The sequence below is a fragment of the Elephas maximus genome, chromosome 8, assembly GCF_024166365.1.
Source record: "Elephas maximus indicus isolate mEleMax1 chromosome 8, mEleMax1 primary haplotype, whole genome shotgun sequence".
Classification (NCBI taxonomy): Eukaryota; Metazoa; Chordata; class Mammalia; order Proboscidea; family Elephantidae; genus Elephas; species Elephas maximus.
The window spans coordinates 20,044,184-20,070,504 of record NC_064826.1 but is presented as its reverse complement, the minus strand read 5'-3'; the positions used below and the strand labels follow the sequence as shown (position 1 = coordinate 20,070,504).

Sequence of the window (26,321 nt, the reverse complement as noted above, 5' to 3'; positions counted from 1 at the left end):
GAGGAACACAGCATGTGAGGCTTTGTCTATAAACTAAGAACATCAACAAATGCTGCTCCTTGGAAACCCTATGGGTCCTATACGGTCGCTATGAGTTGGAATCGACTCAACAAGTTTGGTTTGGCTTTCTCTTTAAGAGACACCGTAGTCTAGGATGTGGACTTCACCTCCAAGTTCCATCCAAGCACTTGGCCTAAGTGGAGCCTAACCACCACTGTAACTCCAATAATTTTCAAAAGATGGCATTAAAAAAAGTTTAAAGACTATGAGCCCAAGAGACAGAAAGGGCCACATGAACCAGCGACTTACATCATCCTGGGACCAGAAGAACTAGATTGTACCCGGCCACAACTGATGACTGCCCTGACAGGGAGCACAACAGAGAACCCCTGAGGGAGCAGGAGATCAGTGGGATGCAGACCCCAGATTCTCATAAAAAGACCAGACTTAGTGGTCTGACTGAGACTGGAGGAATCCCGGCAGTCATGGTCCCCAAACCTTCTGTTGGCCCAGGACAGGAACCGTTCCCGAATACAACTCATCAGACATGGAAGGGACCGGACAATGGGTTGGAGGGAGATGCTGACGAAGACTGGGCTACTTGTATCAGGTGGACACTTGAGACTGTGTTGGCGTCTCCTGTCTGGAAGGGAGATGGGAGGGTGGAGAGGGTTAGAAACTGGCAAAACTGTCACGAAAGGAGAGACTGGAAGGGCTGACTCATTAGGGTGAGAGTAAGTGGGAGTATGGAGTAAGGTGTATGTAGGCTTGTGTGTGGCAGACTGACTTGGTTTGTAGGCTTTCACTTGAAGCACAATAAACGTTATTAAAAAAAAAGTTTAAAGAACATTTCACTGGAAGCAAAATGTACTGGATTTAAGAGTGGTTAACTAACTTGAGATGGAAGACATGTAATACCTTCTCAAACCACCAGGTTTGGGGGCTGGTAGCTTCAAACTTCCTTCTGCTAAGTCTTTCTTTCACAAGTTAGCTTGATGACTCCTCCCTCCTCAGGCTGGCCGGGAGATGGCTCCCCCTACCCAGTAGGAACACAAGGGCCTTTCTTTGGAGTTGAGTTCAGTAAGCTGATGCCTGTATTCTGAGCCAAAACCATCCCAGAGCTGCCTGATTCCAGTCTCCACACCATGTGTCTGAGGAAGAATCACGCCTGGCTGCTGCTCCTGAGAAAGCAAGTTTTGCCCCCTACAGAGCAGGTGACCACCTTCTGACTTTCCTCCTATGGGGCGCAGCTCATGAAAGCAGAGTCTGAGTCAGGTTGTTGTTTTTCCCCTCTGGTTTAGATAGGAGAGAGGAAGGAGACTGTTTTCTTGGTACAGCAGACAGCATAGCCTTTGAGACAAAAGCCGGTACTGGCTAGGTCTGGGAGATGGCCAGGCCTGGGTGGTGAGGAGAGGGAAGAGCACACAGCTGGGCCAGGGTGGGCGGGTGAGTGTGTCAGGCCCTGACAATCTGTATCTCAGTGTGAGGCAAGAATGAGATCATTGCTTCACAACACCAGAGGGGCCATTTCCTAGTTTTATGCTGTTATTTTCAAAGCCGTTTTTCCTTAACAGCACTGTCTGTTATTTTCACTTTTAGTTTCTCAATCACCTGAGGTCGGAGAAGTATCTTTACCTTATCACCAGAAACTACAATGGGGAAGATGGCTTGCCCCACCTCAGTTAGGGAGAGAGCTCAGTCCTCTGAGCCTCAGTCCCCTTCAGCCAGCGGCTCTTCTATCAGACTTGTTTGGCTTGGGTGCGTGAGTGGATTTACTTGTACCTGTATTTTCATCTATAGCAGTGCCTGGGAACGTGTGAATATGAACCAGCTAAGCTGTCTCTGGTGTCACTGCCCTCCTAGGTGGACACCCATCCAGCTGACGGAGGGATCACCCTCCCCAGAATCCATTACTTGTCCCACCCCAAGTCAGTGCAGCTCACTGGAGATGGAACTACTGGTGATAGCCCAGGAGTCAATTAGAGACGTGGCTCAGAGCAAGTGCCTAGCAGTCCTGCAGATCAGTGAGATGTGGGACTACTGGGGCCCAAGTAGCACAGGGGCTGATGTGCAAACCCTCCTCCTAAGTGGGCAGACAACAGCACACACATCCTCCCTGAAGTCTTCCTGCCAGGGCCCAGTCCTCTGCTACTTACCCTCAAAGACTCTGGTAAGGCCAGTGGACTGAAGCCACCTAGAGGGATGAGTGGGCCAGCCAGCCTCTCCCAGAACCTCACAGGGCAGCCTGTGGCCCTGGAACAAGGTGCTGCTCCATATGAATGCAGTGGCCTCACCTACAGGTCACAAGGAAGACCCTCAAGAGTATGTGGAATTGATCACCTTGCTTTCCTAACACCTTTACTTTCCAAGCAATTCTGCTGCAGCTGCCCAGGCCTGGGAATGCACCCTTCCAGGCTTCGCCTAGCCACAAAAGGAGCCATTGGGATCAGCTGCTCAAAGGCACCACTGGGAGTGGGTCTTCCTCTTTTTTTGCTGACTCTCTACCAAGCATGATGTCTTCCTCCAGGGACTGGTCCCTCCTAATAACATATCCAAAGTATGTGAGCCAAAGTCTCACCATCCTTGCTTCTAAGGAGCATTGTGACTGTAGTTCTTCCAGGACAGACTTGTTCGTTCTTCTGGCGGTCCATGGTACAGGCAATATTCTCGGCCGACATCATAATTCAGAGGCGGCAGTTCTTCAGGCTTCCTCACTCATTGTTCAACTTCCGCATGTACATGGGATTGAAAATACCATGGCTTGGGTCAGGTCCTCAAAGTGGCATCTTTGTTTTTTTGACACTTCAAAGTGGTCTTTTGCAGCAGATTTGCCCAATGCAACACGTCATTTGATTTTTTTTTTAGCCATTGTTAAGTCCTCAACAGCAGCACAAAGTAAGAAAAAATCAGCTCTTCTGTGAGGAGAAAAGATGTAAGGAGCCACTGTTAGAGACTTCAAGTCACTGGTGAACCCATCTGAATGGCTGCCAAGCGCCAAAGCAGTGGCGCAGACCTCATCACTCCACAGGGGCACCGTCTTCCAGCTGGAGTGGCCAGGACCCACTCCAAATAGCAGGTTTAATTAGAACGAAGTCTCCAGGCCCAGGCAGCCTGAGGAACGGAAGGGGGCATCCCCAGAGAGTGATGAGGATGAGAAGGCCGCAAGCAGAGGGCCCACCAAGCAGTGAGCAGCCTGCGCAGGTTGGAGCCAAGGTTTGGCGGGGGGAATGAGGCCAGGTTGGGGCCAGACTGTAGGGGGCTTTAAATGTCAGGCTAAGGAATTTGTCAGGGGAATGAAATGATCAAACAGGTGTTTCGGGAAGATGAATTTGAAGAGAATGTGCAGAATCAATTGGAAAGCCTAGAAGCATGGCGACAATTAGGAGGCTGTGAGATTAACTGGGCTGGTTCAATAGTCCTGTGTGAGTTGGTAAGGGTATAAATGAGCACGGTGGTGGCAGAAACGGAAAGGGACAGCTGCAGGAGACACTGTTAAGACAGAATGGATGAGGTTTGCTGCCTGAATGAACTGGGGACCCAGGGAGCTCAAGGAATCAGAGATGACACCAGAGTTTTGAGCGTGGGCAACTGGTAGTGCAATGAACAGAAAAAGGGATGTAGGAAGAGGCAGTGGGTTTCAACAGGCGTGAATTCAGTTTCAGACAGACAGAGTTTGCAGGATATCCAAATGGAAATATCTGACAGGTAACCGGAAATGTCCCACCAGAGCCTGGGATAGGAGCCAGAGTGAATGATGAACTAGGGTCTTGAATGCAAAGAGGGGACATATGAAGCCATATGGTGGACGAGAAGCATACACCGTGACACAGATGACCAGACAGCAGTTGCTGAGGAGAGTCCACACCCAAAGGATTTCTATGGCAAAGCTCAGTTTAGAAGTGCCACCCTATGCATGGGGCATCATTGCTGTTACAATACCAGCGTATCTATCAGTCTGAGAAAGCCAAGCAACACAGCTCCTTTATGTCTCAGTGGGCACTAAATTATAATTTAAACACCTAAGTACGCCCCTAAAATAAACCTGGCTCAAGTAAAGGGTGGCATTCATGGAGAAAAAAATGATACAAGAACACGATCTAGAAGATTAGCCCACGGACTGATCCCACAGGATGGATCAAGCAATGAAAAGAAAAACTTGTGACAAATACCCTATAAACAATATTTGAGAAAAGTAGGTATATGCTCATCTTAACACAAGGACCAAAAATGTCTCCTGCATCTGCAGTGCACCATCTTCCTGAAGTACACATTCAAACTAATTCACCAAAGGATTGTTTTATAAAAGCTACATGCCTGATTTAAGTCTAAATTGGCTCAAACATTCATAAAGAAAAGTTAATCTGGGAAAGCTACCCAGAGTACAGTAACCTACACTGGACTTAGTATGCAAACAAAACATTTTCTTTTTCCTAGTGCATAACCCCTAGTATTTTTACATATATATTTACTGTGTATTTTATTGATAGCCACTTAAAAAATACTATAGCTTTGAATTATAGAACTAACAGTGACCTTAAGTCCTACAGAGAAGGAAAATACCTTTTGTGTACTGTTAAAATTTTTTAGTGTTTTTTTTTTTTTTTTTGAAATTGTGCCTTAGGTGAAAGTTTAGAGAGCAAATTAGTTTCCCATTCTATAGTTTGTACATAAAGTGTTTCATGACCTTGGTTTCCTTTGCCACAATTTTTCAGCACTCTCCCCATTTCTGCCCTGGGTCTTTATCGCTTTTAATAAGGTATGCATAGCAGTACAGTTTAACAGCATAACAACTGTTGTTTCATGACATCTGAATAACTCCTGAAATCACAGACTTAGATTTTTAACGTGTTCTTATATTCAACATGTTGAATCGATACTTTCTTCTAAAATATAACAAATGTAGTTAATATGCATCAAAAACACTTAAAAGATAGGAAGTCACAACACCTTCCTTTTCTTTGGACATCTGACATATAAAAAACAGGAACAACTTTTTGAAAAACAGGATTACAAATTATACAAAATAGGATACAAATATAAAGCTGACATACAGTTATTCAGAAGATACTGGTGTCAGCTGTTTATAGGTATACATAGGGTGATGGAAGCAGTCTCTAATAACATGTTAATCAAAAAAATAGATATAGAATTGCTAGCTAGCCTTAGAGATACTACATATACATATAAGAAAATAAAGATGGGGAGTCAAGCAAAACGTTCAAGCTTGGTAACTTCTCACTGGACATTCTGAATACACCTAAAAATTTTAGATGGGCTATCACTATGTTCTTAAAGAAGGGAGCTATTAAAATAACACAGTATTACTGAACAGTGAAATTTGAGTTGTTTAAACCAAAAGCAGTGAACATCTCTTTTGCTGTCCTCAGACCCTTAACTAACAATTTAATTCTACCAGCTAAATTTAATCCAGTAATGCCAATATTGCTGAACCTCTCTTAATATTTAAAAACGTATTACTTAGAAGTTAATCTCCTTTCTTTGCATGTGAGCCTCGGGCTGGCTTTCAGAAGACTGGGGAAATACAGAGATAAAAATACTAAATGAGCAATTCGCTTGTTTCTTTCTAAGTATTTATACTAAGTAACATGACTGGAAAGCAAAAAAAAAAAATCATGGTGGAAGATGTCACTTAAGGAGTTACAAAAAAGGACTCCATTTAACTAGGGAAGAACTGCACTATTGTTGGTCAACAAGAATCTGAAGGGTTGAGGTTTTGCAGGTGGCTGAAAAATCTGAAATGTGATATAAAATTGAAGGTAATACCTCTTGGTAAGGAAGATACAGGACGTATTTCCACAAGGAAGTTTCATAATAGCTACTTTTTTGTTAAATCTGAAGAGTTTGTAACACATACACATATGCATAGTATTTCAGAAGAGGCAGTGACTAAGAGATGCTTAGAGTCAGCAATTTCTGGTTCAAATAAAAGTCCAAATGTTTGGAACTAAATGACCTGCTACTCGCCAAATATCCACAAAATATTCACACCGGATAGGCCAAGATTAACTCTCCTACAAAGAGAAAAAAAAAAAGTTTTAGTGGAGTTGATTGCCAAGCATTTTTTCCTAATAACGAAAACAAGAGACTTTACAAGGAATACATGTTTGATGATGTTTAATGCTATTCTGCAATGGATTATGTTACGCAGGTTTATCAAGTGAATTCTAGGAACAGGAATTACTTTCTTAACTGACACTGTGCTTAAAACCCAAACTTAGAATAAAGGGATTTACGCAGTTCTGGAAACGGATTTTTCAGCGGACTTCAGGAATTATTACACCAGATAATAGAGAGAGCTAACAAGTTTAGTAAGAAGAAAGACTAAAGTATAAATTAAATTTACAAAATGGAGGCTATAGAGATGTTAGGTCTTTAGAGAACTTTACCTTACTGACTTGAGTAAGTTACTAATTACTAGGGATGCTTTAGTGAATTTGCATGTGTGTGTTATTACTATATCCTAAACTAAACCATATTGCACATACCAAAAAGAAACCTGTTGCCATTGAGTCAATTCCCACTCATAGCGACCCTACAGGACAGAGTACAACCGCCCCACAGGGTTTTCAAGGAGCACCTGGAGGATTCAAACTGCCTACCTTTTGGCTAGCAGCTGTAGCTCTTAACCACTATGTCACCAGGGTTACCAAAATGAAAAATATACTAATACTCTAGAAAGTAATGTAACTGTACTGAAGGTACGGGAGAATAGGGCTAGAAGAGAGAGAAATTACTCAGCTAACAAAATAAGAAAACTGCAGACAATGTTCAAAACTGAAGAATCAAGAGACAGCAGCACCCTTCAAACCTGGCACGGAACCCATTCCCTATAAAGTGAACAATAGTATATGTGAGGAAGGTACACTTCACGACCATCAGCCACATGATACCAAAAGGGTAGCATTTGCCCAAAAGCAAAGTTCAGGCAGCAGGACAGGCAGGAAAGCTGGGCGGATGGGAATGCAGGGAGGAAGGGGGAGAGTACTGACACGCTGAGGGGATTGCAAGCAATGTCACGTAACAGGCTGTGTATAAACTGTTGAACAGGAAACTAATTAGGTCTGTAAACTTTGACCTAAATCACAATAAAATGTTTAAAAAAAAAGGAGAGAGCAGCATACATCTATTGTTTTGGAACAATGGGAAGTAATACCAGGAGAAAATGCTTCAAGTGGTTGCCTTTGGGGAGTGAAGTTGGGGAATACATGGGACTGCTATTTTTCGTCATGAAGTTTTAGCACTATATGCCTTTTACGGCTTTTTAAATTGTGAGTATGTATTAACTCTGAGAAAATATTAAAAATATATATTACCAAATACACTTAAAAAAGGGTAACTTTTCTCATTTCTTCACATACTCACCAGCACTGTGAATAATAAACCTCAACCTGATAGACAAAAAGTTTCAATTTTTGCTTGTATTCTATATGAGGCAAAGTATCTTTTTATATTTATTAGCCACACACGCACAAAACTTTTTGGTGAATTGCCTATTCATGACTTTGCCCATTTTTCTATATATTTTCTTTTCTAACTAATTTATATGTGCTCTTTATACCTGACATATTAACTTCTGTCTGCTATATATGACGCCACTCTAGTGCTTTGTTTCAGTTGGTCATTTCCCTTTAAACTTCATTTACGGTGTCTTTTGCTGAACAGAGCATTTAAATTATTGTGCAGTCAATTCTGTCTAGATTTTTCCCCCTTTTGGAAGTAAAGCATTTGTCTCATTCCAGTAACTGCATGGATAGCCGGCACTGCTTTGATAATATAGTGGATCAATCTGTTGCTTTATGGGCAGGCTTCCAAAAAGGACTATATTTGAACCGTTCATTTAGTTCCTTTAAATTATAGCAGTTTTTAACCATGTGATTGTTTTAGAAAAAAAGATTAATCAGTCATATTAAAAAGGTTAATAATTTCAAAGTTTTTTTCCCCTTGGTTAAAAACAAAAAGAAAAAATACCAAATAAATATAGCACATTATTAGTTTTAGTCTAAAATGTTTCCTTGTTTTCCACATATAAGCTGCCCATTAGGAGAAGATACACACTTTAAAAAATTGTACCAATTCTTTCTGGCCTCTGAATAAATTACTGCTCTTCCTAAGCACTGTTCAAGTTTTGCCATTTTTATGCATATGAGAAATTGTAAATGGCACTTGACACAAGCTTCATGCTCTCATGATAAATCATTTATGCATCAAAATATCAACATGGATCTAGAGTAAAAGATAAATTTTAATTAAAATTAAAAAATTAGTTGTTTATTTAAAATGTTTCTAAATTTTTACTTTAAAATAGCCTGTTAGAAGCACTGATGAGTGGAGAATTACAAAATAATGTATTTAAAGAAAATTCCATTTTTCTATATGAAAGGATGAACATATTTACAAATATTCCCAGAAATTTTGGAAAAACCTGCATTTGTACTGACATGGAAAAATGTCTAAAATATACAATAAAATTAAGAAGCAGGTTATCAAGTAATATATTTTGGTACATTTTTGTTTAAAAAAGCAAAACTTTATTCCCAAGAAAGCAGTCTGGAAACATCCACCAAAAACTGTTCACATTTGGTAAATTGAGGGAGTAGAAGTGAGAGAGGCTGGTCGGAGAGGAAATTTTACTTTCTAGCTTAACACTGAGGCAGTGCTTAAAGATTCTGATACTGAGCGTGTGTTATTTTTGTAACTAAAAATAAAAGAGAACTACGTTAGTTTAGATGGGTCATGAAAGTCAGTTTCCTACTTGATCTTTCCTACATTAAAAAAACATATATATAAATGTTTATATTTGTTTGTAAAGTTCTGCTCACTTCTGTTTGAATCTTTGCAGTTCCTATGTTTAAGGACAGTAGCTTTGCTTTCTCTAGAGCAGTGCTGTCCAAGAGAAATATAATGTGAGTCACAAATGCAAGCCACAAAGGTCTTTTTAAATTTTCTAGTAGTGGCCTAAAAGAAATTAAAATAAACAGGGAAAACTATTTACGTAATACAGTCAGTCCTCGTCATTTGTGGTGGTCAGGTTCTATAAAATCACTGCCAACGCTGGATTAGCGAATACTGAACCACTGTTCCCAGGAGAAACACAGGGTTAGGTTCCTACGAGTCTCTGGTGACAAGATTTTCATCAACTAATCAACACAGAACCTTGGTTTATCTGTGTTTCTGTTTAAAGACATCTTATTTAAAATGCATTGTTAACTCATTAACACTGAACACACAGCCAATCACACTGCAACTCACGCCTGAGTGAATGAAACTTATCTAAGACACCTATCTTCTCTGTGAGGCCATCTCAGCCTTCCTGCTCTTAAAACGCTGGACAGCACTTCAGCACTAAGCTTGGGGGATGCTTTAAACAGCAAAACTGCCAACAAAAACACGGAAATATGGAAGACAAACAGACCGTGAGAAGGATGGCTGCTTACAGTATGAGAACTGAAACAAGGTCACCTTCTTCAACGTCAGCTGAGAACGTACAAGTCTGGTGACTCAAATTTTTCGTCACTCTGTGCGTGTCCACACATGACCTCAAAAGCACCATGAGAATTGATTTCGGGGTTACAAATAAATTTTAGTGAGTAGGTGAATTTGCAAATACAGACTCTGTGAATAATGAGGATCGATATATACTCCCTTTAATGCAATAATACCCAAAATATTACTTCAATGTGTAATCAACAAAATTCTCAAAGAGATAGTTTACATTCTTTTTCCGTACTAGGTCTTCAGAAGCTGGCGGATGGACTTACGTGTACTGCACATCTCAATTTGGACTAGCCATTTCTCAAGTGGTTAGTGCTACGTGTGACACAGCTACAGTATGGCACTCCACAGTCTTAAAGCATGTATAGCCTCCAAATCACAAAACTTAAGAGAGGCACAGCATATCAGAACTGGAAGTGACCACGGGTATTTTCCGCTCCAAGCCCTTTGACATTACATTTTGTTAGCTAAGGTTACTGAGTGAGGGCGGAGCTAAAACCAGAACCCACGTCTTCAGACTCCTGTGCATTACTAGAAGATTCTGGCTGGGGTCTACTTTTTTCAAATATTACTTGACACAATAAAATTTAGAATATAGTGCCTTTGAATTTGTTGTAATAATACTTGAGTTTCATTACTAAGCATCTAAAGAGTAAATGATTTCAGGTGGTCGTTTTTCCAACCCAGTTAACAGTATTGTGGAATGGGTATTGACTCATTCTCTCTGAACGTGTAAACATTTTGTAGAAGGCTGTCTGAAATGGAATGACTGGAAAAAACAGAGCCAAGTTTCTTTTTATTTTCAAAAGCCTGATGTATCTGTCTCAGACATTCTTCTGGACAACACAGCTTTAAAGGCAATGATGTGGTCCAAATGCCCTTTACCAACAGAGAAGTGGAGGTTCTGAGGGGCTAGGGGACTTGCCCAAGATCACAGAGCTAGCTGGTTATAGGGCTGGGCTGGTGGTACGAGGAGCCATATCTCTTGTTATTCAGACCACAAATCTTTTCAGTGTATGTTGCTGCCTTCTGCAGAATCTTCACACAGGAAGGAAAAAAGTGGCCGATTAAGCAGTGGTATTTTAACCCTGAGCACCTACCCGAGCATTCCTGATTCTTTGGTCTTTATGATGTAGAGGAACATTAACAGCGTATGAAACATGTTATTTCTGCCCTGGAACAAAGACAAAAAAAGGCAGTAAGATTTTAGCCAAACCAAAGATTCAATCTAATAGGTAAATGCAGATCCTACTAACTGACATTCCATTAACTCAGAACGCTAGACAATTCAGACTGTCATTCATTCATTAAACAAAGTGCCTACTTTGTGCTACGGAGTGGGAATATTGCAGTGAATAAGACAGAGAAGATCCATATAGCCAAGACCTTCCAGTCTATCCGGAAAGCCAGATAGTAAACTGGGAGTCACAGTAAGCTGCGATGGCTGCTGTGAGAGAGGAGGCACAGGGTACCATGAGGACACAGAGAGGGAACACAGGGGATGATGAGGACGGGGATGTGCCTCCCTGAGGAGGAGATTTTTAAGTTGAGACCTGAAAGAGGAGAAGCAGTTAAACAGACTGGGAGGTTCCATACATAGAGAACAGCATTTATGAGGGCCTAGAAAGAAAAGAGGGAGCCCTGGTGGCACAACAGTTAAGTGCTTGGCTGCTAACCAAAAGGCTAGCAGTTCAAATCCAACAGCCGCTCCATGGGAGAACAACCTGGCAATTTGCTCCTGTAAAGATTATAGCCAAGGTCTCAGGGGTCATCTAGGTCAACTGGTGTAACAAAGTTCATAAAGGAAATGCTCCACATCCAACTTCAGTGAGTAGCGTCTGGGGTCTTAAAAGCTGTGAATGGCCATCTAGGACACATCTACTGGTCTCATCCTATCCAGAGCCAAAGAGAATGAAGAAAACCAAAGACATAAGGGAAATAACCATCCAAAGGGCACATGGACCAAAAGAACCACAGTCTCCAACAGCCTGAGCCCAGAAGAACTAGATGGTGCCCAGCTACCACGACAAACTGCTGACAGGGACCACAATAGAGGGTCCTGGGCAGAGCGGGAGGAAAAAGTAGAACAAAATTTAAATTCACATCTGAAAGAGACTGGAAGAACCCCCGAGACTATGGCCCCCGGATATCCTTTTAACTCAGAACTGAAGTCACTTCCGAAGTTCATCCTTCAGCCAAAGATTAGACAGGTCTATACGACAAACAATAACACACGTGAGGAAAATGGATGGATGGATATGGGGAACTGGGGCGTGGAAGGGGAGAATGTTGACACATTGTGGGGATTGCAACCAATGTCACAAAACAATTTGTGTATAAACTGATGAATGAGAAACTAATTTGCTCTATGAAATTTCACCTAAACAAACAAACAAAAATTACAGCAAAGAAAACACTATGGGGCAGTTCTCTGACACATGGGGTCGCTATGAGTCAGAATCAACTCAACAAAAATGAATTTTGGTTCTGGAGAGGAGAACTATTCTGAGGTTGGTGGACTGTATAAATACACATACAAACATGCTCTCTCCCAAAAATTAACAGCATAAATAAGAGTGATGTGATTAAAAAAGGTTTTAGTTATACTTCAAAATACATGACAGTATACCTTAGTATATAAGATTTCAAATATAAATTTATTTTACTTACAAGGGACTCCTAGGCAGCATTTAGCTAACCCTTAAACAAAATTATTATACATAGTTCCTAATTTAGCTTTTCAATTTATTGACTAACTTTCTACCTGTTTATTCTAATTCAGTGTTTTTACTCAAGAATCTGAGGACTTAAGAGTGTTTCTTAGCAAAGAATGAAAGAAAGAAAAGGATTTGCATGGGTACTCACAGGAACTTCAGTGGCCCAAAATATTTATACACTTAAAAAGTTACAATGTCAAACTTGAAAAAAATGAAATAAATATCCCCTCCTGGGAATGAGAGAACACAATTTACGGTTATCGCCAATGTAAAATGTCTCGGTAAAGATTCTGGTAACAAAAATAACTACACAGGTCATCAATAGAAATGCCTGCACAAGGATGAAATATTTGGACAGACATGCAAACTGGTAAAGCAACTTTTTTATAAAGTAATTTGATTATATATTTTAAAAGCCTTGAAAGTATTCTGTGACTTAGAATTCCACTTCTGGAACTTTGGGCTAAAGAAATGATCCAAATATACAGATAGCTTTATGAATAAAAATGAATATTCATCAGTATTTAGAATAGCGAAGAATTAGAAACATCCAAAATGTCCAACAGTAGGAGAATGGTTGAATAAATTATGCTATAATCTTATGAAATTTTTTATGGTCATTAAAATGTATTTTTATGAAGATTTTTAGTGGTATGGAAAATTGTTAGGAAGTTAATTTTTAAAAGCAGGCTATAACACTACATAAACAGTATAATTTGAACCCATAAAAAAAAAAATGCAGAGGAAGACCAAAATGAAATTTATCAAGAAGTAATATACCCGAATGTTAACAGTGGCTGCCTCTGAATAATGGAATAAGAGACTTTTCTTTTTTCTTTATACTTCTCCAAATTAAACATATATTATTTCTGTAGTTAAAAAAAAAAATATATATATATACAAGGAACACACTTTCCCTAATTTAAAAAGTTTACCTATTCCATAAACAAGGGAATCTAATTAAAAAAAAAAATGATCAAAGCCAGTCATCCATGACATTCTATAATAGCAACTTCCACACAGCAAAGTACCTTCGGAAGATTGTAGACGTGACTCTGGTAGATTAGCTCATAATGGGGAGGGTTGACAGCGCTCTGGTAAATGCAAAATACATTCTCGTTTGTAACATCTGTAAAGGAAATATCTTACATTAAAATAGAAAACAAAACCACTAGAGATATTTCATGGGAAGACCCCATTCTCCTAGTAGAGGTTTATACCTGGTTTATTTGGTGTCTGAACAAAGTGCTGAGAAGTAAAGGTTTTTCCATCAGGGTACTTAGGATGTGGTGGCAATCTGGAATCAAGGTAGGTGCAAAATACATGCACGATGATCTGAAGATTAGGGAACAATTTTTCAAAGTCAGCACGGAAATCTATCATGGATGGAACCCTTTAAAAACATTGGTATTCATAATGACCCCAAATTTTAATTTTTCCATAAAAAAGAGATTTGGAAAAAATGCTTTCAAGTGGTTATACTTATGAGATGAAATCTACAGAATAAAAGTACAAAAAACTTAAGTCAGATAGCACACCTATTCTTTTAATAAAGAGTATTATTTCCTATAAAGATAAGAAATTTGCTAATTAGAATCTTTTTCCTCTCTTAAATCTTAAAGGACTCCAGTGTATTCAAGAGGTAAGTCTAGGCTTAATTCAAACAATCCACTCAACATTTAAAACAGAAAAACACATTTGCCATCAAATTTGTCTGTATTTTGATAGGCAGGTTTCCTTTTCAAACTGAAAAAGAAAAAGTTGAAATACTCCAGCCTACAAAATTACCGAAGTGTGTGTGTTCAAATGCCACTTCTATTCCCTAAATATCTGATCTCCATTTTTGTTTGTTTGCAGCAACCGTAGAAAGGCAGGAGGTGACTAATTCCCTGTTAAGTGCATCATTCACACTCATACAGTTAATTAGCTGCAAAACCAAGACAAAATACATATAAATCCAATAAAAAAAAAAGTTAAGCTGGAAAAAAATAAAACTAGGGACTTACAGCAGAATCGGTGGGCAAATCTGTATCCCACTTGCGTCCTTTGAAATCTCCACCTCTGTTCCATCGAAATGAGCTCATACAGCCTCCCTGGGAGAGTTCTGTGGCAACAAAGGGAAGGTTAAAAAAGCTGAGTATACAGAAAAAGGGTCAAGGAATTACAACAAGGGAAGCCTATCATCTTCAAAACCTGACCAAAACACCCAAAGAAAGAAATACAAGATGTAGAAGATCAAGTTAAACATCATCATGAAAAAAGAATCAGATAAATCCAAAATATAGGGCAAGACTACTATTCGGGACTGTTCAAGAAGTCAATGTCATGTGGGAAAGACAATAGAAGAGCTGTTGTAGAAAAAGGGACTAAAAAGATAGAACAACACAATACAATGAGTTACTCCACGTTATCTCCTGGTTAGAAAACATAAGGCTATAGAACATTCTTTGGACAACTGGGAAATTTGAATATAAGCCGTGTATCAGATGATATTACAGAATTACTGCTAACTTCTCAGGTGTAGTAACTGCATCACAGTTATGGAGGTGAATGTTCGTATTTTTAAGAAATGCGTGCTGAAAAGTAATGATGTCTGCAACTTACTTTCAGACAATACAGCAAAAAAAAGTGTGAATAAGTTATAAAAAAACAACAATAAAAAATACGTGTGTTTGTATATGAAAAGTGGATCAAATATGGCAAGATGTTGGAACTGTTCAATCTAGAAGGAACGTACAGCACTCACTGCATTATTCTTTTAAACTCTTGTGTATTTCATATATAATAACAGTTTACATACTTTGCATAAGGTGCCCTGTGGTGCAGTGGTTAAGTGCTTGGCTAGTAACTGAAAGGCTGGTGGTTCGAACCCACCAACAACTCTTTGGGAGAAAAGACCTGGCGATCTGCTCCCATAGAATTTACAGCCTAGGAAACCCTATGGGGCAATTCTACTCTGCCCTACAGGGTTCCTATGAGTTGGAATTAACTCGATGGCACACAACAGACAATGTACTTTGTATATATGTATACACATACACACACACCCACACGTTTTTTGGGTGTAAGAATACCCCGATATCTGTGAAGCGATCTTGCCAGAATATCTGAATCTGAATTTACAGGAAATACAGAGGACAAAGGATCATGTAAAACTACACCAAGGAGATGCAACCAGTAAATTCCAGATGGTGGAAAATTCTACAGGACAAATAATCCAGTTCTTTCAACAAATAAACTGCAAATTAAAAAAAAAAAAAGAGAAGAAACCTGGAGCTTAAAAGAAACTTAAAGAGATATCAACCAATCACAACACGTAGATGTTATATGAATCTTGATTCAAACAAACAATACCAAAAAATGTAACTATATGTTTTACGAGGATGGAAATTTGAACATAGATTGGATATCTCATGATACAAAGAAATTGTTAAAAAAAAAAAAAAAAATTAGCTGTGAGAGTGGTATTGTAGGGATGTTTTTAAAAAGCTTTATCTTTTAGAGATACATGTGGAATTAATTACAGATGAACTGATAATGACCTATAGGATTCGCTTTGAATAACACAGGAAGGAAGGAAGTAGATGAGGGGGATGGACAGGGCAGGGCTGCCCACGGACTGACAGCTGCTGGAGGTGGGTGATGTATGCAGGAAGGCTGAGCATGCTATTTTATTCAGTCTTGTGTATATCTCAAATTCTCCTTATATAAAAAGTTTTTAAAAAGTCATGAAGAAATACTTATTCCTGAATACAACCCAAACCTGCGGGGCAGGGGAAGCACCATAACATTTTTAAATTAAGACTTGTTTTAGTGATAGATGTTTTTAAAGTTTATCCAAATTAAAAAAAAAAAAATTCTAACTTTCTGAACTGTTCTTAAGTAGAAAGGCATAAAAGGAGGTGTGCGGCAGTGCTGGGGGGCTAATTTCCTAATTCTCAACTAAGTCTCCTCTGAGGATCACACTGCCTCCAAATAATAAAAATATAAGGAAGTACCATATCAAATATGAATTATAAAAGTTAAGGGAAACATGTCAATGGAGGAGGGACAACTCCAAAAAGGAAGGTGAGAATGGCTGCACGACTCCAAGAACGTGATCAATGTCACTGAACTGTACAAGTCGGAAATGCTGAATTGGTGCGTGTTCTGCTGTGCATATTCTCAAACAACAACAACAAAATAAAAAGAAGTCAAGAGAAACTGAGATCAGCATGCTGAAACTATAATGTCATAGTGGTCATCTTGGTAGCCTAAGAGCAGAAAACTGACTGAAGTATTCACTTGAGCCCATTTAGCTCATATTTAACAGTTTCCCTTTATTAGTTAACATATTTAATGCAGAAAAAGGGGATACCAATTGGTTTAAAGTCAGGAAAGGTGTGCATCGGGGTTGTATCCTTTCATTATACCTATTCAATCTGTATGCTGAGTAAATAATCCGAGAAGCTGGACTATATGAAGAACAATGGGGCACCAGGATTGGAGGAAAACTCCTTAACAACCTGTGTTATGCAGATGACACAACCTTGCTTGGTGAAAGTAAAGAGGACCTGAAGCACTTACCAATGAAAATCAAAGACCATGGCCTTCAGTATGGATAACACCTCAACATAAAGAAAACAAAAATCCTCACAACTGGACCAATGAGCAACATCATGATAAACGGAGAAAAGACTGAAGTTGTCAAGGATTTCATTTTACTTGAATCCACAATCAACACCCATGGAAGCAGCAGTCAAGAAATCAAAAGACGCATTGCATTGGGTAAATCTGCTGCAAAGAACCTCTGTAAAGTGTTGAAAAGCAAAGATGTCACCTCGAGGACTAAGATGTGTCTGACCCAAGCCATGGTATTTTCAATCGCATCATATGCATGTGAAAGCTGGACAATGAATAAGGAAGACCAAAGAGAAATTAATGCCTTTGAGTTGTGGTGTTGGCGAAGAATATTGAATATACCATGGACTGCCAAAAGAACGAACAAATCTTTCTTGAAGAAGTACAATCAGAATGCTCCTTAGAAGCAAGGATGGCAAGACTGTGTCTTACATACTTTGGACATGTTGTTAGAAGGGATCAGTCCCTGGAGAAGGACATCATGCTTGGGAAAGTACAGGGTCAGTGGAAAAGAGAAGACCCTTAAGGAGGTAGATGACGCAGTGGCTGCAACAATGAGCTCAAGCATAACAACAACTGTAAGGATGGCGCAGGACCCGGCAGCGTTTCGTTCTGTTGTGCACAGGGTCGCTATGAGTCGGAACCGACTCGACGGCACCTAACAACAACACTTAATGCTAACTATACTATTTTGACAATTCTGAGCACAGAAAATATAAAACCCAAAAATTGTTAGGTATAAGCCTTAATTAAATCATAATTAAATATGTATATTTATAAAATGTAAGAGCATACTTTTTACATTTTTTTCCAAAAATTGTTCCCTTGTTACCTTTATTTATAAAATCTCAAGGTAGTGGAAAAACTCCTGTTGTTTCCCCTTCAAATTAATAGTTACCTTTGATCCTTTCCAACAAGTATTCCTGGTTGGGCGTGAGATCCAGGTACTGCACGATGGTGTTCAGAGTGGGGATGAGAGGGGCTTTGACCAGGGCAGCTTGCTTCAAGCTGGTAATACTGGCCTCTGTTAAAAACAAAACACACAGAACACAGACGAGTCTCCACGAGGTCGCTAAAGGAACTGAAGTGCTTCTCCCCAGTATTCAAATCCTAGCCAGCTCCCTCACCGCTGTCAGGGCTGTCCACAAAAGTCAGCGAGGTCATCCCTCACCATCCTATGATTTCAGCCCCCTTCCCCTAGGGATTCACGCTGTTCTTTTCTTTTTCTTTCTCTTTGGCACTAATTACTATCTAACGTGGCAGATTCGTTGACAGTAAATCAAATGCTGGGCTCTATTTTCACAGACCTCCTATTTGCAGCTCTGGACAACCCATCCGTCTCATCTGTGTGCTGACAGACTCGATCTCTTGTACAAGTGGCACTAATATGGTCTCATTGATCCACTAGGAAGAAAGGAGAATTTGCATATGTAATTCCAAAGAATTTCTCAAATAATTTCATTCTTACATGCAACTCTTTTAGAAAATTTTTACTGTCACGTGCTTAAACGTTAACCCAGTCATAAAGTATAGTGAGAAAGAATGGAAGTAGCAACTACTTGAAGTCTAAAACCAAAAACCAAACCCTCTGCTGCTGAGTCGATTCTGGCTCATAGCGACCCTCTAGGACGGAGCGGCGCCTCCCCATAGGGTTTTCAATGCTGCAAATCTTTAGGCGAGCAGACTGCCACATCTTTCTCCCGCACAGCAGCTGGTAGGTTCAAATCGCCAACCTTTCAGTTAGCAGCTGAGCTCTCTAACCTGAAGTCTAGAGAACGTGAAATAAATATGCTATGGGAGTGTAAGTTAACTAAGTCATAGTCTTACGTCATAAATGCCTGTTTTCTCTGAAGAAAAATAAAACTTTCAGCTATGTTACGGTTTTCTTAAATTTTTCTATGATTATTATGCTTAACTAAACAGATACATAACCTTCAGATTACACTTCTAGTGTTAATTATTCATGCATTATTCATGTGATGCTTACAACGGCTTTGATCAATGAGACAGTTTTTCAAACTAGCATAATTAATTAACTCTCAGGAGGTTCCCCAACCATGCTGAAAACAAAGATTTATTAAATTTGAAACTGGCCTGTGAATATTAAATTTCAAATGCTATTTCCCATGGCCAATATCAAACTGATTCTGGGATGTGAAAAGACTGTCCAAGGAAAAACCCAGCTTGGCTTATGTGTTACGTGCTGTCTGTATGTGCATGTACGTGTACATGCATGTGTGTTTGTGTGTTGGCAGCAACTTCAACCACCACTTGTGTTTCCATGCTTTCATTTAACGATGAAATAAATGGATTAAAAAAGTTTCAGATGAAATACAAATCCATATTCTTTATAAATACTTTTGAAGGGGGGAAAAAAAAAACACAAAAAACTGAACACAAAGTTTTTTTGTAATCCATTTAGCAAAGAAAATTTGATTTGTTGATGAGAATTGAACTGAATTTACATGAAGCAAGTTTTAGACCTTATCCCACTTAGTGTGACTATTCATACATTTTGTTGCAGAAATATTACAAGTGGTTGATTACTGGGTGCTATCCCAGACCTCACCAGTGCTGCTACAAAATATACGGAACATGCACACTGCTTTTTGAAAAAAAAAAAACAAAAGCCTCTGAATTTCAGAACACCGTAGCCTAAGGAATTCAGGTAAGGGATTGTGTGTATAATTTCTTCTATGAGGTTAATATTCCTGACCAAGACTTTATATATTTTAAATATATTACCATTTTAAGATAAGTCTTTAAGTGGAAATAAAAGTGAATACAGTTCGAGGACATCGCTCATTCTTCGAACACCGAATAAGTGCCTCCTATCTTTTTTTTTTTTTATCCGCCAGCTATTCTTTGGCTGCAACAGAATTACCTAAGGCGGCAGGAGAGAGGTCTAGACTTCACCCCCCAAAATTCTGCTTGAGTAGTGGTGGGGCTGGACCTGGGAATTTTAATTTTTTTTTAAAAGTCAGGCTTCTGGCTCAAGAAAGTTGGCTGCATTTTTTACCCCTCTCTCAACACTCTATTTAAAGTATAGTAAAAGAATAAAAAAGAAGTACTTCAACAAATTTCTAGAAAATGTAGAGTGGTGGCTGAGTGTTGAAGGATAGAGCGACAGAGGAAGTGGTGGCCTAGACTATAAGTGGACCTCCCTGCAGTGGAGAGGGCCACTCTGCCCAACAGAATCTGGGCCAGCCAGCTACGACCAAGAGAGCTGAAAATAAAGAACTCACTCACTCACTATATGAAAGAGTTGTGACCAGGCCAAAGGGTAGAGGATTCTTTTCTAGAAATATCCAACAAATTATATAGTTTGAAGTAGCTACAAGCACATATTATCTTATTTCCCTCTTTATGTTTTTGGAGGGCAAGGACCCTATTTTTCTTTCCTTCACAATTCTAGGCCCTGACAGAAAAGCTCTTTGAAAGATAAAATTGAGAAGTTGGGAAAGGGAGGAAATTCTTGATAAGTAAACACGTTGCGCCTTTATTCTCTCAAAATACATTAATTTACTAAATACGTAGGAAAAAAATTCCCAAGAAAATGGACACTTTGTGTCATGTTTATCATTACATATGTACCATTCATACTCTATTTTAACAATAATTCTAATATTCCAGGAAATAATTCTAATATTCTAGTAACATATTTTGCATATTAAGAGGCAACAATATTGTCCAAAGAGTAACGTCAGAACTTACATTTCTAAACTTAGCTGTCCATGAATCCATATGATCAAGAAGTTGTCTATTCATTGTCACTCTTGCCCAAACCTATTAAAAATATATGTTCAAAATGAATAATCGGTGAGGAAAAACCTTATTTTTTCTCCCACCCTCAAGAAGATCTGATGAACTCTGAAAAAATCTTTACAAACGTCAATATTCATCTAATTCAAACGTAACAGTCTTCTTATGATTAACCCCCTTATGGATGCTCTCCAGGCACAGGTGTGTCTTTAAAAGTTCCCTGCACTGGTATGTTTAAACAACATTCTTCTCGCTTTTATGAACAAAATAAAAAACCTACATTTGGTATTAAACTGATGAAGTTACAGACTGCCAAATGTTCTCATTCAAATGTATTTTAATAGCAAGAGGCTTGTATATGTCAAGTACAATTAAATACTTCACAGCCTTTTTATAATGCATACAGAAAAATGTTTTAGGACACGAATGTCAACTATGTGTGATAAAAAGTAAAATATACCATCTAATTCAGTATTAGGTATACAAAGACAGGAGCCTTTCCGCTGTTTAATGTGTACCAAATTTATGTTTTTATACAGTAAAAGTGGAGGTTTCAGAAGAAAAAAAAATGTTCCAGAAGTAGGCCACCTTGTAACCAACTGTAAATCATAAATATTAATGGTCATTTTCATTTTCCATTTACCTCTTCTGCAGCTTGTTTGGAGCTGAGATCAGCTTCATCTTTGTTAGCACATGGGGCCTGTGACCTACAGGCGAGCTGATATTGAAACTTCTTTAAAGTTTGTGCATAATCCCCCACAGAACGGCTGTAGTTCCAGAAAGTAGGACTGGTAGAAGGAGAGGTAGAATCTGGGCTCCCTGTGATGATTAATTTAAAGACTATCAGTCTGTTGCAGCAATTTTTACATCTAGAGTTATAAAATTCAAAAGAACATTCTGAGTAGTATGAATTTAAGAGCCCTAACAACCACAAGTGTCTGTTTACTTTTACTGTAGCATTAAGCCTGTCTCCTTCTCTAAGACTTGAAATGAACTGCAGCAGTATTCAGGTCATTTACCCTTTCTTTCATTTCACTCCCCATTTTTCCCCAGAGAGAATTTGGCTCTTTTTCTTTTTTTTTAAAACAGAGTTACCAGTGGGAATACGATCAAAAATCAAACAAGTCAGAGAGAAACAAACGAAAGATGAATTTCTTTAGGAATAAATAGGCTAAGCAAGTTCCTTGCTTGAATATTTAGAAGCTCCTTTTACATGGCATAACTACCATGAACAAATCACTGCTCTGGGATATAGGCTAAACTGACTTGTCCCTGTACCATACTGTGTTCCGTTTAATGGCCTGTCATAATTCTCACACTGTATTAAAGGACTATCTGCTGGCCACACATCTGAATTTATAAATTGACTTTCAGGAAATATAAAAATGTTACATTTAGGAATCTCCTCCAACAGAGGCCTCTACCAGAGTACTTACCATATTTTGAGGTTACAGTTCATCAGTTTTCCCAAACAGAATTTGAGTTCCTTAAGGGCAGTAAATATTTTTTCCCTACCATCGTGTACACCAAAACCAAAAAAAAAAACCAAACCCACTGCCATTGAGTCAATTCTGACTCATAGCAACCCTATAGGACAGAACAGAACTACCCCATAAGGTTTCCAAGGCCGTAAATCTTTACGGAAGCAGACCGCCACATCTTTCTCCCATGAAGCAGCTGGTGGGTTTGAACTGACAATCTTTCGATTAACAGCTGAGTGCTTTAACCACTGTGCCACTGGGGCTCCTGCAACTAGCACAGTAGTTGATAAATGGCAAGTTTTCAATGACAATCATATTATAGGAATGGCTTAGATGATTTTTTCAGAGTTTAACTGATATAAAAAATATCAATCACTACTTCATACCCACATACAAAAATTATGAATGGAAATGGATTTTTTTTTTTTTCTTAGCAGAATTTTCAAGATGAGAATTCTGACTGTAAAATAATAAGACTGGTTTTCTTGTTATGTTTACAGACACAAGGGATGAGAAATCATGAAAGGGATATGAGTCAACATTTCAATTCACAGCCCTAAAACCTTAAGGGTTAGCCAGTCTTGCGCTAGTAGTTTTGGTGACTAATGGTATGTTAAAAAAAAAAAAAAGTTTTAGGCTGGCATAAAAATAAATAGTTATGTACAATAATTATCACACTTCATGTGAACTGAAATTTCCAAGTAGGACTTCTTACAAAATTGACTCAGAGGAATGAAATAATGTCAAGAAAATAAGTTTTAAACCAACATAAAAGATTTAATAGATAAAAAAAAATAGGGAATAAAAAAGGAAGGTAAGAGACATGGTCATGACAGAGCACAGGACACTGTACTACTTTGATGAATCATTCTATGAACTTTAAGAATGGCAATCAAGCTTTCTGAGAGAAAATCTGAACTTGAGAAAAATTTCAGTGAAGACTGTCTTTAGATAATGAATGTAAACAGGAAGTCTTGATATTTGTTGTGCAGGGGATGTGCACAGGTGCTAAGTTGACAAGGGGTGGACTGTGATGGTTAAGGTTGTGTGTCAACTTGGCTCGGTCATGATTCTCAGTAACTTGGCAGTCATGCCATAATGTAATCATCTTCCATTTTGTAATATGATGTTGTCACTCCCCATTTTGTGATCTGATGTAAGCAGCCAATCAATTGAAAAGGGAGCTTCTTTAGGGGTGTGGCCTGCATCCAATACATACGGATATGCCGGCAAAGCTTATGTGCTCTGGATCCTGCATCTGACTTGTTATCCTCTGAATTCCAGCTCCTGGGACATAAGCCAGCAGCCTGCCACCTGACCTGCAGATCTTGGAATTTACCAGCTCCCGCAATCCCATGAGCCAACAGCCTTCAGCCTGACCTGCTGATATTGATTCGTCAGCTCCTGCAACCACATGAGTCACGAGAAGCCTCCACCTGACCTCTGACCCACGGATTTGGGACTTGTCAGCCTCTACAACTGCGCGAGCCATTTCCTTAAGCTAGATCTCTCTCTCTCTCTCTGTATATTTATATGTATATATATTCTTCACTAGTTTTGCTCCTCTAGAGAACTCAGCCTAAGACATTTGGTAGTAGTGCAAAAAAAAGATCAGAAAAAGACAATCTACAGACCAACATGGTCAGAGTGGTTGCTCACAGGGGGCCTGAACAAATAGATGAATACTTTGAGCATTATGAGGTTTCTCAGTACTGGAGAAAGTAGTTACAATTATGGAAAGAGGGAAGTGAGAATATACCCTGTATGGCTGGATTGGAACTAGAGGTATCAATATGAACTCACGGTTTATTACATATATAAAAAAAAAAACCCAAACCTGTTGCCGTCGATTCCGACTCATAGTGACCCTACAGGACAGAGTAGAACTGCCCCATAGAGTTTCCAAGGAGCACCTGGTGGATCTGAACTGCCACTTTTTTGGTTAGCAGACACAGCACTTAACCACTACACCAGCAGGGTTTCCTTATAATATATATAGATGGATAAATACAGAAATAAATATAGACGCATGTGTTCATAATCTGTCTGTGTATACATATATTTTCTGGGTGTCTGATGAGGAAGCCTAGAAGCAATGACACCCTAGTAACAATCAGGATATCAGAAATATTCATTTCTAAGTATCATCACAGAAAGGTTAAAAGTAAAGGGATGGACTAACCAAAAGAAAGTTAGGATAGCTGTGTTAGTAACAGCCAAAATAGACTTTAAGGCATAAAGCCTAAGAGATAAAAAAAAGATTCCTACATAAAGATAAAAGAAATAATTCACCAGAATGATAGAACAGTTCTGAATTTTTATGTAGTTGTGAGGTACTGTCAAGTCAGTTCCAATTCATAGCAACCCTATGAACAACACAATTAAACACTGCTCAGTTCTACTCCATCCTCATTATTGTTGCTGTTTGAGCCCATTGTTGTAGCCACTGTGTCAATCTAGTTCGTTGAATTTATATGCACTTAACATAATCTCATATATACTTAGCAAATTTGACAGAAGGAAACATTTAATGGGAGACAATCAATGGGAGCTTTTAACATATTGCAACTGACAGATCAACCAGATAAAAATTAGTAAGATAAAGAACTTAAGAACAGCATCAACAAACTTGATTCAATGTAAAACATGAAGCCCAATATTTAAAGTATACCTTCTTTTCAATGCACCAAGAGCCATTTGCCAAAAGTGCCCATACAGCAGGCCTAAAAACAAGTCTCAAAAAAATGTCAAAAAATAAGAGAGATCAGAATCTATAACCACAGTACAATTAAGCTGGAAAATAAATGAAGATAATCAATCTTCTTCATATGTTTGCAAATGAAAAGCAATACCAATATACTTTCAAACAATAATACCAACATTTCTCAATAACTCCGATGGGTCAACGAAGAAGTGAAAATGGAAATAAAAAAAATAGAGGGATATGACAAAGATGTGTAGAAGGCGCACAGGCTGTTCTTTGTTTTATGCCCTGTGATTTCTGGTATACTTAAAATATTTCAAAAATTTTAAAAGGAAAAAAAACATGTATCAAAAATAACAAAGATAATACTGATTTCTTTCTTTGACATATGTGGCACTTGCAGGCAAAATTAAATTAAAAGTCACTGGAGACTTCAAGTGACACAAAGAGCCATGGTCCAATAACTGGCTCCTCGGTTCCTCCAGGCTTTAGCTCCTGCTGTGCTTTCTACAGACATTCCCGAGAGGGAAAATCATTGCTCAGCTCAATAACCTAATTTGGTTTCTAACAATTGACTTTGTAATAATCAAATCTACCCAAACAGATTAAGATTTGCTAAACATTGTTTCCCAAGGTAAACTACAGGCTTTAAGGAAATACTAAAAGATAAGTTAAAAACTGTTCTGAAAAACAGCAGCACTTCTACACTAAACTCAGGCTCTCTCTCCCGCTAATATTTCCTTCCACCCTTACCTTCCTCCACCCCAACCTTCCAAAGGACTACCCTGAAAAGAGACAACTATCACTCAAACAATCTGCTACGTATGACTTTGAAAACGTTATTTCATAGCCATGACTTTTAAGTAGAAACTGTAACTTGCATTATATGAAAAAGCTTTCAATCTATTCTAGATGAAAGGTTAATGATTCTTCAGTTAGTTCAGCTATACTTTGCTTCTTAAATTTGGTGAACTTAATTCTAACTGCATAAAATTTATATTACACATAAGGTAAAATAAAACGTATTTCTCCCCTAAACTACATAAAGGTCTGCTAGTAAAAGAGATTTAAAAATTTATATACATAACCCAGAACTGAAACCATTCCCAAAGCCTACATTTTAGACAAAGATTAGATAAGCCTATAAACCAATGACACATGTGAGCAACATGCTTCTTAGTTCAAATATACAAGACCATATGGGTAACTTCTGCCCAAAAACAAGAAGAAAAGGCAGGAATGGACAGGAATTGGACAAATGGAAACAGGCAACCTGGGGTGAAAAGGGGGAACATGATGTCACATTGTAAGAACTGCAACCAATGTCACAAAATAATATGTGTACAAATTTTTGAATGAGAAATTAACTTGAGCTATAAACTTTCGCCTAAAGTACAATAAAATTTTTTTTAAAAATGAGGGAAAAAAAAAAAGATCATCATCTGGCCAAGAGGGGTAAAATTCATATATAGGTATCAAAGTAATGAAAATAATAGTCTAAGAATTATGTAAAGTGACATAAAA

The 26,321-nt window shown here is 38.5% G+C and overlaps 1 protein-coding gene and 1 long non-coding RNA gene across 5 annotated transcripts in view; one reads left to right on the top strand and one right to left on the bottom strand.

The window, feature by feature from the left end:
* The window catches only part of TMEM209 (transmembrane protein 209), a 36,521-nt gene that overhangs the window by 5,027 nt on the left and 5,173 nt on the right, over positions 1–26,321 (bottom strand). For 2 of the 4 annotated variants that reach the window (XM_049893824.1, XM_049893825.1), the window contains exons 7-15: positions 21,256–21,431; positions 20,565–20,636; positions 18,158–18,254; positions 17,749–17,874; positions 14,237–14,334; positions 13,451–13,565; positions 13,262–13,374; positions 10,614–10,687; positions 1,202–6,032 (exon numbers count right to left, since the gene is read on the bottom strand). In XM_049893824.1, coding sequence (XP_049749781.1) covers positions 5,978–6,032; positions 10,614–10,687; positions 13,262–13,374; positions 13,451–13,565; positions 14,237–14,334; positions 17,749–17,874; positions 18,158–18,254; positions 20,565–20,636; positions 21,256–21,431 — 926 coding nt within the window. In that variant the 3' untranslated portion in view covers positions 1,202–5,977. Of the gene's footprint in view, positions 1–1,201; positions 6,033–10,613; positions 10,688–13,261; positions 13,375–13,450; positions 13,566–14,236; positions 14,335–17,748; positions 17,875–18,157; positions 18,255–20,564; positions 20,637–21,255; positions 21,432–26,321 lie in introns of those variants that run through there. The other 2 variants (XR_007518434.1, XM_049893826.1) reach the window with 2 other exon arrangements.
* LOC126081760 (uncharacterized) lies at positions 1,130–26,321 on the top strand. Its single transcript, XR_007518435.1, has 3 exons — positions 1,130–1,214; positions 19,375–19,518; positions 23,378–26,321. It is a non-coding gene; the product is annotated as an uncharacterized LOC126081760 (long non-coding RNA).